General features: G+C 35.8%; 2 protein-coding genes across 3 annotated transcripts in view; both read left to right on the plus strand.

Annotated features, from left to right (window-relative positions):
• Positions 1-2,986, plus strand: part of ZBED1 (zinc finger BED-type containing 1) — a 92,002-nt gene extending 89,016 nt beyond the window's left edge. The window contains exon 2 of the mRNA XM_074213641.1: positions 2,905-2,986. The gene's annotated coding sequence lies outside the window, so the exon portion shown is untranslated. The remainder of the gene's footprint in view (positions 1-2,904) is intronic.
• DHRSX (dehydrogenase/reductase X-linked) overlaps positions 1-15,230 on the plus strand; it is a 394,657-nt gene that overhangs the window by 89,126 nt on the left and 290,301 nt on the right. Inside the window, exon 2 of one of the 2 annotated variants that reach the window (XM_074213642.1) lies at positions 2,905-3,012. The exons of the other annotated variant lie outside the window; for it this stretch is intronic. Coding sequence (XP_074069743.1) covers positions 2,905-3,012 — 108 coding nt within the window. The remainder of the gene's footprint in view (positions 1-2,904; positions 3,013-15,230) is intronic. 2 annotated transcript variants of the gene reach the window in all.

Below are 15,230 nucleotides of genomic sequence, written 5' to 3' on the forward strand. Positions count from 1 at the left end.
TACAATATTTGAATTGTGTCCTTCTGGCTGCTTGTAATATTTTCTCTGGAACTTGGCTATAATATTCCTGGGTTTTTTTGGGGATCTCTTTTCAGGGTCAATTGGTGGATTTTCTCAATTTCTATTTTACCCTCTGCTTCTAGGATATAGGGCAATTTTCCTTTAGGAATTCTTTAAAAATGAGGTCAAGGCTCTTTTCCTGATCATGTCTTTCAGGTACCCCAGTAATTTTTAAATTATCTTTCCTGGATCTGTTTTCCAGATCACTTATTTTTTCAATAAGATATTTCGTGTTTTCTTCTAATTTTTCTTTTTTTGTTGAAGTATTTTGTCTTGATTTCTTGCAAAGTCATCAGCTTCTTTTAGCTCCATTCTACATCTGAAGGATTTTTTCCCCTCAGAGAGCTTTCTTATCTCCTTTTCCATCTAGCCAATTCTACTTTTTAAAGCATTTCCTCTCCTCAATAACTTTTTGAACTGTTTTATCCATTTGACCTAGGCTGTTTTTTAGCATGTTAGTTTCTTCAGCATTTTTGATCTCCTTGACTAAGCTGCTGACTTCATTTTCATGTATCCCCTTCATCTCTCTCATTTCTTTTCCAATTTTTTCCTCTATCTCCCTTACTTGATTTTCAAAAATCTTTTTTGAGCTCTGGTAGCTTTGGGGTATTATTAGGGCACCCCCCCCACAAAGAACTCAGTGTATGAGGCTCTCTCTGCTCTCCTGGTTGGTGAATGATAGCAAGTGTACCACTCTGTCATGGAGCTGGGGGGGGGGGGGGGAGTCACTGCTCTATGGGGGCCTAGACTGGGACCAGGGTCTGAATGTGGTCACAGCTACAGAGTCTGTTCCAGGGACAGAGGACAGACCTTGGCAGTCTCCCTCCACTCCCTTATCTTCTTTGGGCTGAGCACTCTGGGAGCAGCTGCTTGGAGGCTCCTGCTGGGTGACTCCACAGGCCTGTTTCTGTTTCCTGGGTTCTGGGCTCCACTGAGTGTCAGCTGTGCTGAGGGCCTGGGCTTTGCACTCATTGTGGCAGAGGTCTCCCTGCTGACCTTCTAAGTTGTGCTTGGTGCTCCCTGGGGTGCAGGTCAGGAAACTACTGCTCCTGATGGGAGCTGCTGCTCCCAGGTTCCCTGAGGCTGTTCTCAGGAGGCTGAAGATCTTTCATTCTGGTGTGGTGCTGCTCCTCCAATCCTGTGGAATAGACCTTGGACTGGAGAATTGTCTCACTGCATCTTTCTGTGGGTTCTGTCTCTAGAAAATTTAGTTAGAGTCATAATTTTACAGTTTTTGAAATATTTTTGAGAGAGCACCTAAGAGAGGTTCTTCTCCTGCTATCATCTTGGCTCTACTCCCCCCTCCCCTTAGTGTTCATTATTTATACTCACTTTGTATTTTTAAAAAAATTTTCTTTTTTTATTTGAGGCAATGGGGTTAAGTGACTTTCCCAAGGTTACACAGCTAGGCAATTGTTAAATGTCTTGGTATTCTATCCACTGTGCCACCTAGCTGCCTCCCTCATATGTATTTTTGTAATGCTTGTATGATGCCTCTGAAATTTTGATTTTTCTGGTATAAAATGAATTATAACTGTAGCATGGACCTACTATCTCAAGTGCTAACTCATCTCCCTCAAACGATATTAGGTTCAAGCAAGTTATGGTACGTGAATACTATGGAATATTATTGTACTATGGTCAGACTCTAGAGAAGTATGGAATAAGTTACAGGATCTGATGCTGAGAGAAGGGAGCAAAACTAAGAGAACAAAGTACACATTAACAGCAACATTGTGAGATGAACAACTCTGATGGAAGCAATTCCTATCAGCAATTCAGAGAGCTAGGATGACTGCATTATATCAGCTATGGACAATATTATCCCCATCCAGAGGAAGAAAAACAATACAAAACAAAACAAAAACCCCTTTACAATCTGATGAACACTTTATAAAAAATATCTCTTATATATCTCTTTCCCTTAATCCCAATTACTCATATTGAAAATAACTAATCTGTAAACATGTTTATGAAAAATATGTTTGTACAATGCTAACCTGACTGTCACTGAGGGGAGAGGGGTGGGAAGGGAGGGTGGAAGGAGATTTGGTAACTGAAAAATCTATATATGGATGAAAATAAAGACATAAATAAATTTTAAAAAGATATTAGGCTTATTAGCATTTTGGGGACCTCATCTACTCAAAACCACAACTCATCGGACCTGAAAGATATCCGGTGACACAAAACTTCATTTATTTGAAAAAAAAGCAAGTTAAACTACAAAAAAATAAATCAAGCAGGGTTAATCACTGTACCCAACAATAAGTGACCGAATCTTCCCTGCAGATATATATGAAGGAGAGAAGGAAAGAGCACACAAAGGTAATCTGTCAGTGTCCTCAGCTGTCACCTTATATGTGATTAGGCCTTGGGCTCTAGATGAGTGAGTCTTTTCCTCTTCTGCCTTCACACACACCCACTCACACACACTCAAGAGTGTGCACCTTCTGGTTGAGGGACACTGTCAGTTAACATATGAGTGTGTATTGTATCTTAGAGTCCATAAGGGTTAACCTTGGCATAATCTCTGGGCTAGGGGAAAAATGAGCATATATTCTTGTTGCCATTATGTTTCTGTTTCTCTCTTACTGCTAGGTTTTCAAAGACCTTCAACCTTTGGAAAATCCAAATATCTCCTCTCTGTACAGTTCTGGGAAAGACTTGTGGCATATTTCTATAGATTAACTTTATTCAACTGGATAGACTAGGAGAATACTGGTATAATGAAGAGAAACTTTTCTAATAGTTACCAGTTTAAGGTTATATTTTGTTTATATTCCCCAAAATATTTGATGAAAGATCTAATGAGGATTTACCTGTAATTTTTTTCCCATACAGCTTTTTCTTCACAACATGGAAGTGTTGCTATAGTGACTGGAGGGCTCTGTGGAATTGGTTTTTCTACTGCAAAGCATTTGGCAAAACTTGGCATGCACGTCATAATAGGTAATAATTTTGATAATGAATGTGCATTTTGTTTGTTGGGGGGGGAAATCAGTTCTTTGGTTTCTAAGACATACCAGGTTGGTTCTTTGAAATATGATTCATAATCAAATAAAATCACAGAATGTACTTATGGAAAGTAGAATCAGGAATTGCTTTCCAAAGTGGGAAAAAAGTTAGGGCCCAAAAGGAATTCATTAACTAGGGGAATAAAAAATACTCTTATTTCTAGGCAATTTACAAAAATCACTATGTAAAAAACCAGTGTTTATGATGCTTAGATGTGTGCCACACTCCCATTGTTTCTCACATTCTTATTTTCTGTTCATCTATAATATTTTCATACTCCCAAGCCTTATTTATTCAAAATTGGATTTCCTAATAGACTTTCTTCTTCCTTTTTAGCTGCCTATTTATTGTCAGTTTCATATCTCAGTAGCTTATCCTAAGTTTGTTGCTTCTCGTTGACAAGGAAAAATAGCATATCATCACCACTGAAATGATACCACAGCTGAAATTAAAATTTTTCAAATTAGTTATTGTGATGCAGGGTTTCTTAATTTAGAGTCTGTGAACTTTATGTGTATATGTCTGCATGTAAGTTTACATCTGTATGTATGTATGTATATATGTTTGTACATAGATATTTATATATATATACCCATATACATATATTATTATATTTCAATATGATTCGTTTCCTTTGTAGTTCTCTGTATTTTAATTTATTCACTTAAAAACAATACTCTGAGAAAAATCCATAGGCTTTACCAGACTTCCAAAAAAGTTATAACAATATTAAAGAAACCCTACAAGAAGAGTCTTCTTGCTGTCATATCACTAAGAGACAACATTTATTGAGTGAGGCTCAAGATACCATGTTGTATTCTAGTATGACCATCTGGCAACTTTGCTGCCATCAGGAATCAACAAAACACTGCCCAATAATGAATTATGTTACTGTACTAAAAGGTAAGATCCCTGTCTTTGGAAGCCTTTAAGCATGAACTGGATGATATTCCATATATTGTAAGATATGAGTAAGATAAGATGATCTCTAAGGTTCTTTCCAGTTTTAGTATTCTGAATATTCTAATATTTTCAGAAGCCTGGAGTTCCAGCATAATCAGGGAAAATTTAAATCTTCAAGGGAAAATGAGTGTTTTGGGAGTGGCTCTGAATTTACATGCTTCATGGCATTTTAACAACCCTGCTCCCTGCTGATAGTATCTTATTAATTTCTATCTGTACTTGATGAGTCAATTTTTATTTTTTTAAAAAATCTTATTAAGGAATGTTTTCTCTTTTCCTCAGCAATTTTCTCATGACACTGGCAAAATATCCCTTTGCTAGTTCTTAAACTAGCTCCTGTCTCCTTATGAGCTTCTAGTACTTTCCTTTCCATTATGGAGCTGAATTCAAGCTTATGAGTTTTAACATTTTTGTGTTTCTTTTATCTTTCCTTTCTGAAAAATGACTTCAATATTTTTCATTTCCCTATTCTGTGGTCCTCCTATATTTCACCTGCCTTTCAAGTACAGCAATTTCTTCAAATGATTTCCTGCCTCCCATGACCCATCTTTCACTTGTGTGGAATAGAGTCTGTCTAATGAAGCATATTTACCAGGCTTCACTAACTTTACTCATTACTTTCTCTGCTTTGATGTTTTTCTTTCTCTTCAAAGAATAATTTTAAAACATTTTTACTTTTATTATCATTTATGCTTTCTTTTGCTTTTTAGTGATTGGGGGTAAGATAAATTATATTAATGTTTCTCATAACCCCTTTTGGTATTCAGTTATATTAGCATATTCATTTTTGTGAATTTTTTGTTTTTTGTTATTCGTAATAGCTTTGATGTTTCTACATTCATTGGAGACAATTTCCTGACAGAGCTGGAGATCCTGGACTTTTTCTTATAAGATTTTTTTTAAAAAAATCTGTTTGTAGGCAGCTAGGTGGCATGGTGGATAGAGCACTGACCCTGGAGTCAGGAGGACCTGAGTTCAAATTCGGCCTCAGACACTTAATAATTACCTAGCTGTGTGGCCTTGGGCAAGCCACTTATAACCCCATTGCCTTGCAAACAAAACAAAAATCTCTGTTTGTCCTAGAGAAACTGTGGCCAGTGCTGCTCCTCATCATCACTTCACTTTCATCCCTACAGGAATAGTAATATAATACTGTAAATAAAATTCTAATTTAGATAGGTATGGTTTTGAGGAAAATAAATTTTTTTTTCTTCCTTGACTTTAATTCAGGTCAATGAAAGAGATCTTTAAACTGACCAGGGTCAAAGTCCTGTGGCACTACATTAGACCCATCATGTTGACAAAGAGAGCCACTAAATACTCTGCAAGGAGGTAGGGGAGGGGAGCTAGCTTCACCTTTCCACCTTGATTTGAAGAATGAATTCCATAGATGGGATTTGACTTCCCTCAAAGAATGGGTGTGTCCTGGTGTTATCTCAGCCTGTCCCTCCACCTTTAGTCCTTTTTTCAGGGAGTCAGTCACTTTTCCTGATTCTTTTCCTGACCTTTTTCAAGATTGTTTCCCTTATATCCATGACTGTTCAGTGTTAATAAAGAGGAATGGAATGAGAATTAGACTATGGACATTAATGGCTTTTTTCATAAGGCTCATTTAAAGCTTTCCAGATACAGGAAGATATAGAGAAAGGCAAAGAGAGAGATTGGAGAAAGATTAATACATTCTTCCTTTACCTCTTGTGGGTTGGTCAGTCCTTCTTCCTAAAGTTCCTAACTGTTCCACTTCAGCACCTATCCTAGCAGAAAGGGAATTGAGCAAATGGAAAGAGGATTGGGGAAAGGGGGCTGAAGCAAGGAAGGTTGGTGGAGGAGAGAATAGAATCCCTAACTCAGTCCCAGCTCCTTTAGGAGTAAAGAAAAAACCTGAACCAAGAAGCAGGAACCCAAACTTCCTCAATCATTCATTCATTCATTCAGTAGAAATTTCTTCTACATTTAGTATAAATGGCATTCTTTTATATAAATTCACAAGCAAATTTGACCATGTATAAATAATTATAGAAGGCATAAGAAGTAATAGAAACATGCATGAAGAAAGTATGGAAAACAGTGTGCCCACAGTTCATTCACGATTTTTGTGGATTTCACAAAGACAGATCTTTCAATGAAGTAGCAAGATAGTAAAATTAGTTTAGGAATTAGAGCCAGATGTGGATGAAAATGACGTGGAGTAGTTGAATCTTATGGAGAAAAACCATCAAATGAGAATCAGATTGAACTGCTCATTGAAAATATAGTGAATAAAGAAAGGGAAGCTTTGGAATCTAAGGTTGAGTCCAAAAGGTCACCCAAAAACATTTTGTCCTTTAAATGAATTTATTTTCTTGCATTGAAAAAATGATTATAAATACATCAAGATTTTTAAAAGTTCTAAAAAAAGACCATGTTGATTGCTATCCTCAGATATATAAGGGAAAAAGTTCAAGCATCTCTTGAAAGTTATATTAAATAAGTTGGTCAGCCAAACACCAGTGTTAAAGGCTAGATGCTGTGGATGGGGAAGGATTTATATATCAAATACTTGTGTTAACTTTTCTGTACAGAAGTGTGCATACTTTGTCATTAACTTTACCTTTCATTTTATAATTCTCTTATTATCATGGTATTACACTTATTATGTCTGCAACTTAGTAATTTCATGACATTTGTAAAGGTATTATTTTGTGTATGCCCTGCCCTGCTAATTGATGTGGTTTGGTAGGGTCAAAATTTCATTATGTAGATCTGAGGAACAGTCTGCTTCCATAAAGCAAGAACTATCTATCTATCTATCTATCTATCTATCTATCTATCTATCTATCTATCTATCTATCTGCAAAGTATTATAGGGTTACTAAGATGAATAAGAAGTCATTGACTTCAAGAAGAATAAACAATATTTATTCCATTTTGGGAAAGTCACATCTTCTCTGAGATTCAATTTCTTCAACTGTGAAATGATTCAGTTAGATTAAATGTTCTTCAGGATTTCTTCTTTTGAGCTTTTTATAAGCCAATAAGCATAAAATAATAATATTTAGGAGCTATCTAGCACTTTAAGATTTGCAAAATACTTTATAATTGTCATCTCCTTTTGTCTTCCCAGCAACTTTGGACTGTAGGTATTATTATTCCCATGTCAAATGAGGAAACTGAGATTGATAAAGGTTAAGTAATTGATCCAGGGTCACACAGTATCTGAGGCTGGATTTGAACCCAGGTTCTCCTAATTCCACATACTACACTCTGTTTTACTATATAGCTGTCTCTACTGTAATATCTGTAATCAATCAGTTCAATTCAATACACATTAATTAAGTGCCTACTATGTACTAGGAGCAATTTTAAGCAATGGAGATATAAAAAAGAGGCAAAAGACATTGCCTTCCCTCAAAGACTTTAATCAATCAAGAAGAGTGATGTAGAGCAGATCTTGTTCTTTCACTGATATTTTGGAAAAAACCTTACATTTATTATTTAGTTCAAGATTGAAAAGTAAAAAATATTATTTAGAAGAAGAAGAAATTAAGATAGTATGTGTATGTGTGTGTGTGTGTGTGGGGCATCACACTCTTGATCTTTGTTCAAGAATGCTAAACAACCAAAATGTTTTTGGGTTGAGAAGATGGCTAGATTATTGTTTGTTTTTAATGTTTTTTCAGTTTTTTATTTTACACCTGTCAGTTCCTAAAGACCTTCCTCCTAACTCCCTTTGAAAAAAAATACAATTAAATAAAGTAAATTAAAACATTTTCCTTGTCTGACTAATATTCTCTTATTCTATACCTGTAATTTGTCATCTTTCTCTGAGAGGACAAATATATATTTCATCATTAGTTTTCTAAATTCAAGACTGGTCATCATAGAAACTGATAAATAGAACTAAGTTTGAATAGATAGATGATGGATCCATTAAAAATCACCCATTTTATGAAGAATACCATTTCTTTTAGTGATTTTTTGACTTTTGGGAGGTCTGCTTGACTCTAATATTTTTTTTTCTTTTCTTGGGGATTAAGAGAAAGCAAAAATCATTAAACTATTTCCTTTGTTTGAGTTTCTAATTTTCATATTTAATGTCTCCTTTGGGTTTGAGGCTTTATACACTCAATCAATCCAATTAAATATGGAACATTTACAGCATAAGGGTGACTTTGAAAGGCCAATTAAACATTGTCTGACAGGTTCAGTTTTTCATTCTCCATGAAAATTTGATTTAATTTCGCTTCTTGAAAAATTATATAAGACTTTCTATTTAAAAACATGTATTAATCAAGATATAACGGAATTCTGTTATTTCAAATGCATTTTTATTTAATATGTTATGAATTATTTGTGGAATAATTCAGACTTTTTCATGGGATTTCTTATTTTATTATTGTTTTAAAATTTTATTTCAAATTTATGAAATAGAAGAAGCATTTCATAACATAGTAAAATTAAAATTTACATGAAATGTGAATCTACCATGCACAGCTTGCTATTCCTTTCAAATATATGACAAAATCATGTAAATTTCATTTGGTTTTTTTCTCCCCCTCAAAAAAAGAATTCAGACTATAATAATTCAGGTGTCTCCATGTCATTCTGAGAAATTTAATCTTTCTGACTCTAAAATCAAGTTCTACATAGAATTGCTTTTAAAATATGTTAGTATTTTTATTTGGTTTGTGAATTTTTTGTGACTTTTTATGCTTTTAAATTAACTGAATTCCCCAGTTGTATAAGCTAACATTGCATTTCTGGTAGGCTAAGTTTTTGTTCAGATCTGTGATTTCATCAGTATGAGAATTTCCAGTGTGGAAACTCCTCTAAGGATTGTTTCAAAAGCTTTAATGCCATCTCAGTAGCTTAAATGACATTAAAACTTTTGACTCACCCTATATTTTATGGTCTCAGGGGCTTTCCTGGTCATTGAGAGTTGGAGTGTCTTACTATTTATCACCCAAGTCCTAAGTGTCACAGGTAGAACATAAACCTAGTGCTTCTTGATTTTTAAGGCTACTTATCCACTATCCAGTGCTTCCTTTTAAAGCTAGTAAGCCATGCCATGCCAGAAATTGTATTCTCTCATTCAGACCCTAATATGTGCTCTCTAAATGTAGCTTTTAGAGATGGAATAGATCAGTCCTTTCACCTCTTATCTGTGTTGGATAGAACTGACAGTAGAGTGAAGTGAGAATACATTAGCAGCTGAGAAAAAGGTATGGCATTTCCCATTGGCCCTTCCCTAAGGGGCACAGCCTGACTCATTATCTATGTACTTTGTGAGTGCCTACTATGTACAAGGCACTATTAGGTTCACACACATACATATATAAAAGATGCTAAATTTTATTTTTCTTTGTGAAAAGCAGAGTGTCTTTTATATAATAAATGCTCATAGAGTTGTGCATAGCTTGTGGGTCAATGGGAATGCTTCTCTTGCATGTGATGGCTCACTTGTCCTATGCTTATTGCATACAGTTGGGTGCTTATTGACCATGTGCTTCAACAGGCCAGCACAACTTTATGAAATTTATGTGAAAATAAGATTTTTCACAAGAGAAATGATTATACATGTGGAAGCCAAAGAGTTTACAGTTCATATAGAGGTTTGCATATTTATGGTAGCAGGACAAAGGAAGAAGTGGATCCCAGAATTTCCACCCAAAGAGGGAGCAAGAGAGGAGGAGAGATGCAATAAAGGTTGGAAAAGGACAAGACCCCCCCCCCCCCCCCCCCCGCCATAGGGGAGAAATTATGTGATGAAAAAAGTCACTTTCTTTTCCTTTGGGGACTGCTACACTATGAAGATAAGAGAGTCCTCTTATCTGTAAGGGATCCAGTAGGACAAGCTATTTCTCAGACTGGTACTTGTCTTGCCTTCCAAGGATACTCAGGGCATCCAGCTGGGGGTGCAAACAACAAATTATATTGAGGTTAGGGAGGACTTTGGCCCTGGCTCATTTAGGGTTTCCTGCATGCTCTGAGTTCAGTGTTTCAGGAAAATATGACAATTGAAGAAGATAGGTTGAGGGGAAAGCTTAATAGTCCCTAATACTAGTCTTTATAGTCCGTAATATACTAGTCTTTAATAGTCCAATATTAGGCCCTCCTAAAGATAACAGAAGACTTAACTATTGAGTGGTCACATGTATGATTTAAATAAATACTTTAATAAATGAGAAAATAAGCTAGGTGGCACAGCAAATAGAACACTGGATCTCAGATTAAGATGACATAAGTTCATATCCAGCCCCAGTTACTTCCTAGCTGTGTGACCCTGGGCAAGTCAATTAACTGTGTCTCTGTACCATCTTTAAATGGAGATAATAATCAAATTTATCTCTTAGGGTTATTATAAGGATCAAATGAAATAATTATTGTAAAGCACTTGGAATAGTATTTGCCCCATAGCAAGTATTAGATAGATGTTAACTATTAGTATTCTTATTATATTAACATATCACAATTTATGAAAAAGAATTGTGAATTTATCTTAATTTTTTTTATTTTAGCACTTGGAGATGGAAAGGACCTTTTAGATTAGCCTTTACATCTCTTGTCAATCTAGATGTCCCTGAAAGTAAAAATCAAATAAATTATAATATATCCCATTAAGAAATTCTGAGGTGCAAATTACTTTTGCTGACTTTGTCTTCCTGATGTATGCTACTTTGAATTTCAAGAATATGGTTCATTATTTATCCTTTTTAGTTTTTACTCAAAAGAGACTGGCATTGCAATATTCATTTCAGATATCTCCATTGTGGGAGGAAAAAATAAAATAAAGTTAACCTGAAGGCATTTTCAGTTTTTTGATGACCACTCTTATTTTTTGAAGTCATTCCTGCAAAATCATGGGAATATTTAAAAGATTCTCACAATGACTTATCAACAGTTGAGATGTGGCAATGGTGATTAAGTATGTTAAAGAAATCATGATTTTATCAATGTAGATATTCCCTTCTGTATTATAGCAGCAACATTGAGTTAAAATACACTTGTGATTGTTATCTGGGGCTACGCAGTGCAGGCACAGTGATCACCTATATATTTTCAGCTGACCAGATATGTAAGCTCAGTACTTGGTGCTTTGGAAATGAAAAACACAGGATGCTCCCTCTGTCAGGTGGGAGACTTGGTGCTGAGAAGTCTTCAAGATGCTGCTGCAAAGTTAGAGTTGTCTCCCCAAATCCAAAGCAGGAGATATTGTCAAAGCTGCTTTGGATAGCATTGGCCATAAAAGAAGGACTGATCTCTCTCTTTTTTTTTTAAATCTTTATTTATTTTAAGGCAATGGGGGTTAAGAATGACTTGCCCAAAGTCACACAGCTAGGCAATTATTAAGTGTCTGAGTCCAGATTTGAACTCAGGTTCTCCTGACTTCAGGGCTGGTGCCACCTAGCTGCCCCAGGACAGATTTCTGAAAAGGCAATGACTCCCACCCTTAGCATACTTTCCTTCCTCCTTCCAGGTGGCACCAGGTAACTCAATCTTCCAGTGAGGGGTGGAGAAAACCTGGCTCTTTTATACTCTTTTATACTCCTAATTGTCAACCAGAACAAGGGAACTCAGTAGGTGAATTTGCCACTGGGGCCTGACTGCTTTTTCCAGATTTGTGTTTCCATTCCTGAGTAGGTGACAGAACCTCAACCTGGAGATTGACTAGCCCCAGGCTTGAAGGCGCCTTGTGAGTTGGACATGTCTGGAGGTCCTGAGTCCATTGAGTGTTGCTGAGTGGAGTCCAGAGGAGTTTGTTCTTAGTAAAATTAACCCTGGGCAAAAGAATGAGCCGGGTTTGACCAGCTTTATCCCTGCTTTAAGGGGGCCAGTGCAGAACCAAGGTGAAATATGGAATGCTTAATTGGTGGTCTCATAAACTTACTTCTGATGTTTATGATATGGCCCCCCAGTTAATTGTAAGGATTTTTTTTGTTGTTACAAATTACTTAAGTTTTGTCAGTCTTTTAAGTTCTGTTTGCATGTATGTGTGTGTGTTTGTAGGTAGGAAATATATCTAATCAATACATGATTCACACTGTTCATTTTATATTTTCTTGTGCAACCTCTTAGAAGACATGAGCTATAAGTTATAAGTAATGCCAGCATGAAGGAATTATAGCAAGCCAAAGACTGTGAGAAAAAAGACTTCACTATGCCTCTGTAATGTCAACTCTCTCAGAATAGGACCTGATCTGAACCAGGTGAATGGTCCCCAGCAGATGAGCCTCTTAGTAGACAAAGGATGGGTGCAATGTCCTAGACCTATGAGCCTTGTAAGCAGATTATTTATTATAATTTGCTAATACTGATATATTTATTATTAACAATTCAAATTTTTTTTAAAAAATTTATTTAAGGCAACAGGGTTAAGTGATTTGTCCAAGGTGACACAAGCTAGGCAATTATTAAGTGACTGAAGACATATTTGTACTCGGATTCTCCTGACTCCAGGGCTGGTGCTCTATTCACTGTACCACCTAGCTGCCCCCAATTCAAAATCTTTTAAAGAACATCTGGCAGTACCTTGACATTCAATAGAGATTTTGAAGTTGGCTATTTCAGTTCTGAATAGTGGAAAATTCTATAGAATTCTTGAATAATTTCCAGAGCTTGTAGTGGATATGATGTTCCTCAGTATCAATCTAAGATGACAGTAGAGTATATTCAGACTCTTTGTAATGATAAAGCTTTATAAAATGTCATCCAATCTCATTATTGCTATTATAATTATTTCTTACTTCAAACTTTCATAAATCTCAGAGGTCTGTTAGTCAACAATCATTTATTGAGAACTTAATAGTGTGAGATACTGTGTTAAGGGCTAGGAACACAATTTTAAAAAAAATAGCATTTGCAAAGCAAACTTTGATCTTCACAACAGCACTGTGAAGCAGAGGCTTTTATTAGCCTCACTTTACAAGTGAGGAGAAAATGAGGATAAAAGAAATTAAATCACTTGAACAAAGTCTAAGCTTAGTGAGAGATATTTAACCTCAGATCTTCCTGACTTATGTTCAACACTTTATACACTAAAGCAAAATTATTCCAGGCCCTCAAGAACTTGCATTATAACAGAGGAGACAAAATGTAGATTAAAAAGTTACATACAGGGTAGATGGAAGGGTGGTGAAGGCATGGAGATACTGGGGCGGGGGTCAGGAAGGGCCTTCTGGAATAGATGGAATATGAACTGAGTCTTATTTCTGGTGAGGCAATCTCAATTTTTCCATGTCTTGATCAACATGGTTATGGGTTATTGTTTTTCATTCATCCCCTGAACAAAAAAACCCACAGAAAACATCCGCTCATTTATTTTATGTTCAACCTTCAGGCAATTAAGGTCTCTTGACTTGTAGCTCAGATTATAGTGTTTCAAAGGACCTCAGATCTGTCCTCCCAGTCTCATATTTTGGTAGGATCTTCCCCAGTCTTCTCTTATCACTAGAATTTTTGAGGTCATTTCTAGGCCATCTTGAATCATTGGAGTAGGCCCAAGTAGAGAATTGTTAACAATACCTATCATTACTATTCTCATTATAATAAGGAAAGATTAGCTAGGAATGAGTTAGGAAATCTTTATTGTGCCATGGTGTCCCAAAGAATTCAAATAAACCCTCCTAATGTTAGATCCTTGGAGAAAACTGGTCTTGAACAAAATTGTGGATTACTGTAGATGGTACCTCCTGACCTTGCCTTACAGCCTACTGGTACTTCTTTCCAGGTACCTGATGGCTTCCTCTTGTTCTACCTCTTCCTCCCTTCTTTCTGCTATTCTCTAACTACTTAATAAGGGTACTAACAGGGCATCCTCATGGTGCCACATAGTGTTTTCTCTCCTTATCCTTCTTCTAATGAAAACTTATTTCACAAGATATCATTCATGCTGGGATTTTGAATGGCTTTTCTGCCATTGCCATCTAGGGTGTTAGTGCATAATGATAATTCTTTAAGGGGTCACCCATTCCAGACCCTTTTCATTTTAACAGGAAACAACAACTCTTAACCCAGAAGACTGTCAGCAAAAGCAGAGTACCTAGGAGGCTTGAATCTGATAAATAAACACACAATTTTGTGCGCATAAGGTGGGGGGGGGGGAGGAAGGATAAAGATAGAGACAGGGGCAAAGAGAGGGGGAAGATGAGGAGAGATTTAAGGGGGATAATGAAAGGCATGAACCATTAAAGAGAAATTCCAAGCTTAATATAAATGTTCAAAACTATAAAAATGATTAACCAAGAAATTGGAACCTTCAATAATAATCTTGCAAATAGGAAATATAGAATATTTCTGAAAGTGGATAGTTATCCTAGGTTTAATTGTGATAGAAGGCCCAAAGTCACTCACACCTTCCAACTCCTATCAGAGAAAGACAAACATAGAAAAATTTAGAGAAAAAGTGTTAATAACTAATTTATTAACTAGAAGAGCAGTTTTCTATATATTCCTTTGCATAGAAAAAGTTAAGGAGCCAGAATATTCCTATTTGCTTCATCATTCAAAAGGGAAATGAAAAGAGAGACCACAGAAATAGTGACATTTCTGTCTGTTAAATAGAGAAGGAAAAGATTTAGGAAGTTGAAATGTCCAATTCAAGAGGTTTCAGCTCAACAGGAAAGAGTTGAAGGTCAAGAGCCAGGGTCCCCAGGAGTCCTATGTATTTTTCTTGGTAATGAAGTGTAGTCCCAGTGGGTTCTTGATGATAGGATGCTTATAGAATGATGAGACCCCCCCCCCCAATAATGAATAATGGTGGAAAAGTTAGAGATCTACCAAAGTAGTGAAACCATGTGAGAAATGAGAGAAATGATCAAAATATATGGTTCAGAACAGGTTTAAGGACTGAGACATGGGGTACTCTATTAAGGATCCATGTTGACACAACCCTAGTTACTACTTTTTGAGTCTGATTTTTCATTGAAAAAGTCTTTATTTGTGACCTTTTTTACTTTACCTTACTCAAAGAAAGTTTTATTTAAATCTGTGCTAATAAAAAAAATTAAAAGACTGATTCTTTTTAAGAGTTAATACTTTACTATGTGGAAAGACTCTGTGCTGTGAGTCACTTGAGGGGTTCAAATACATATTTGTTTTTAAATAACTAATGAAACAAAAAAATGAACTCTTTTTGAAACACAAACACTATTTTAGAAACTTTTGCTCATTATACTCTTGTCTTTTTAGATCTTTTTGGGTTATGACTTTCA

This window comes from Macrotis lagotis, chromosome 1 (assembly GCF_037893015.1).
Source record: "Macrotis lagotis isolate mMagLag1 chromosome 1, bilby.v1.9.chrom.fasta, whole genome shotgun sequence".
NCBI classification, from domain to species: Eukaryota; Metazoa; Chordata; class Mammalia; order Peramelemorphia; family Peramelidae; genus Macrotis; species Macrotis lagotis.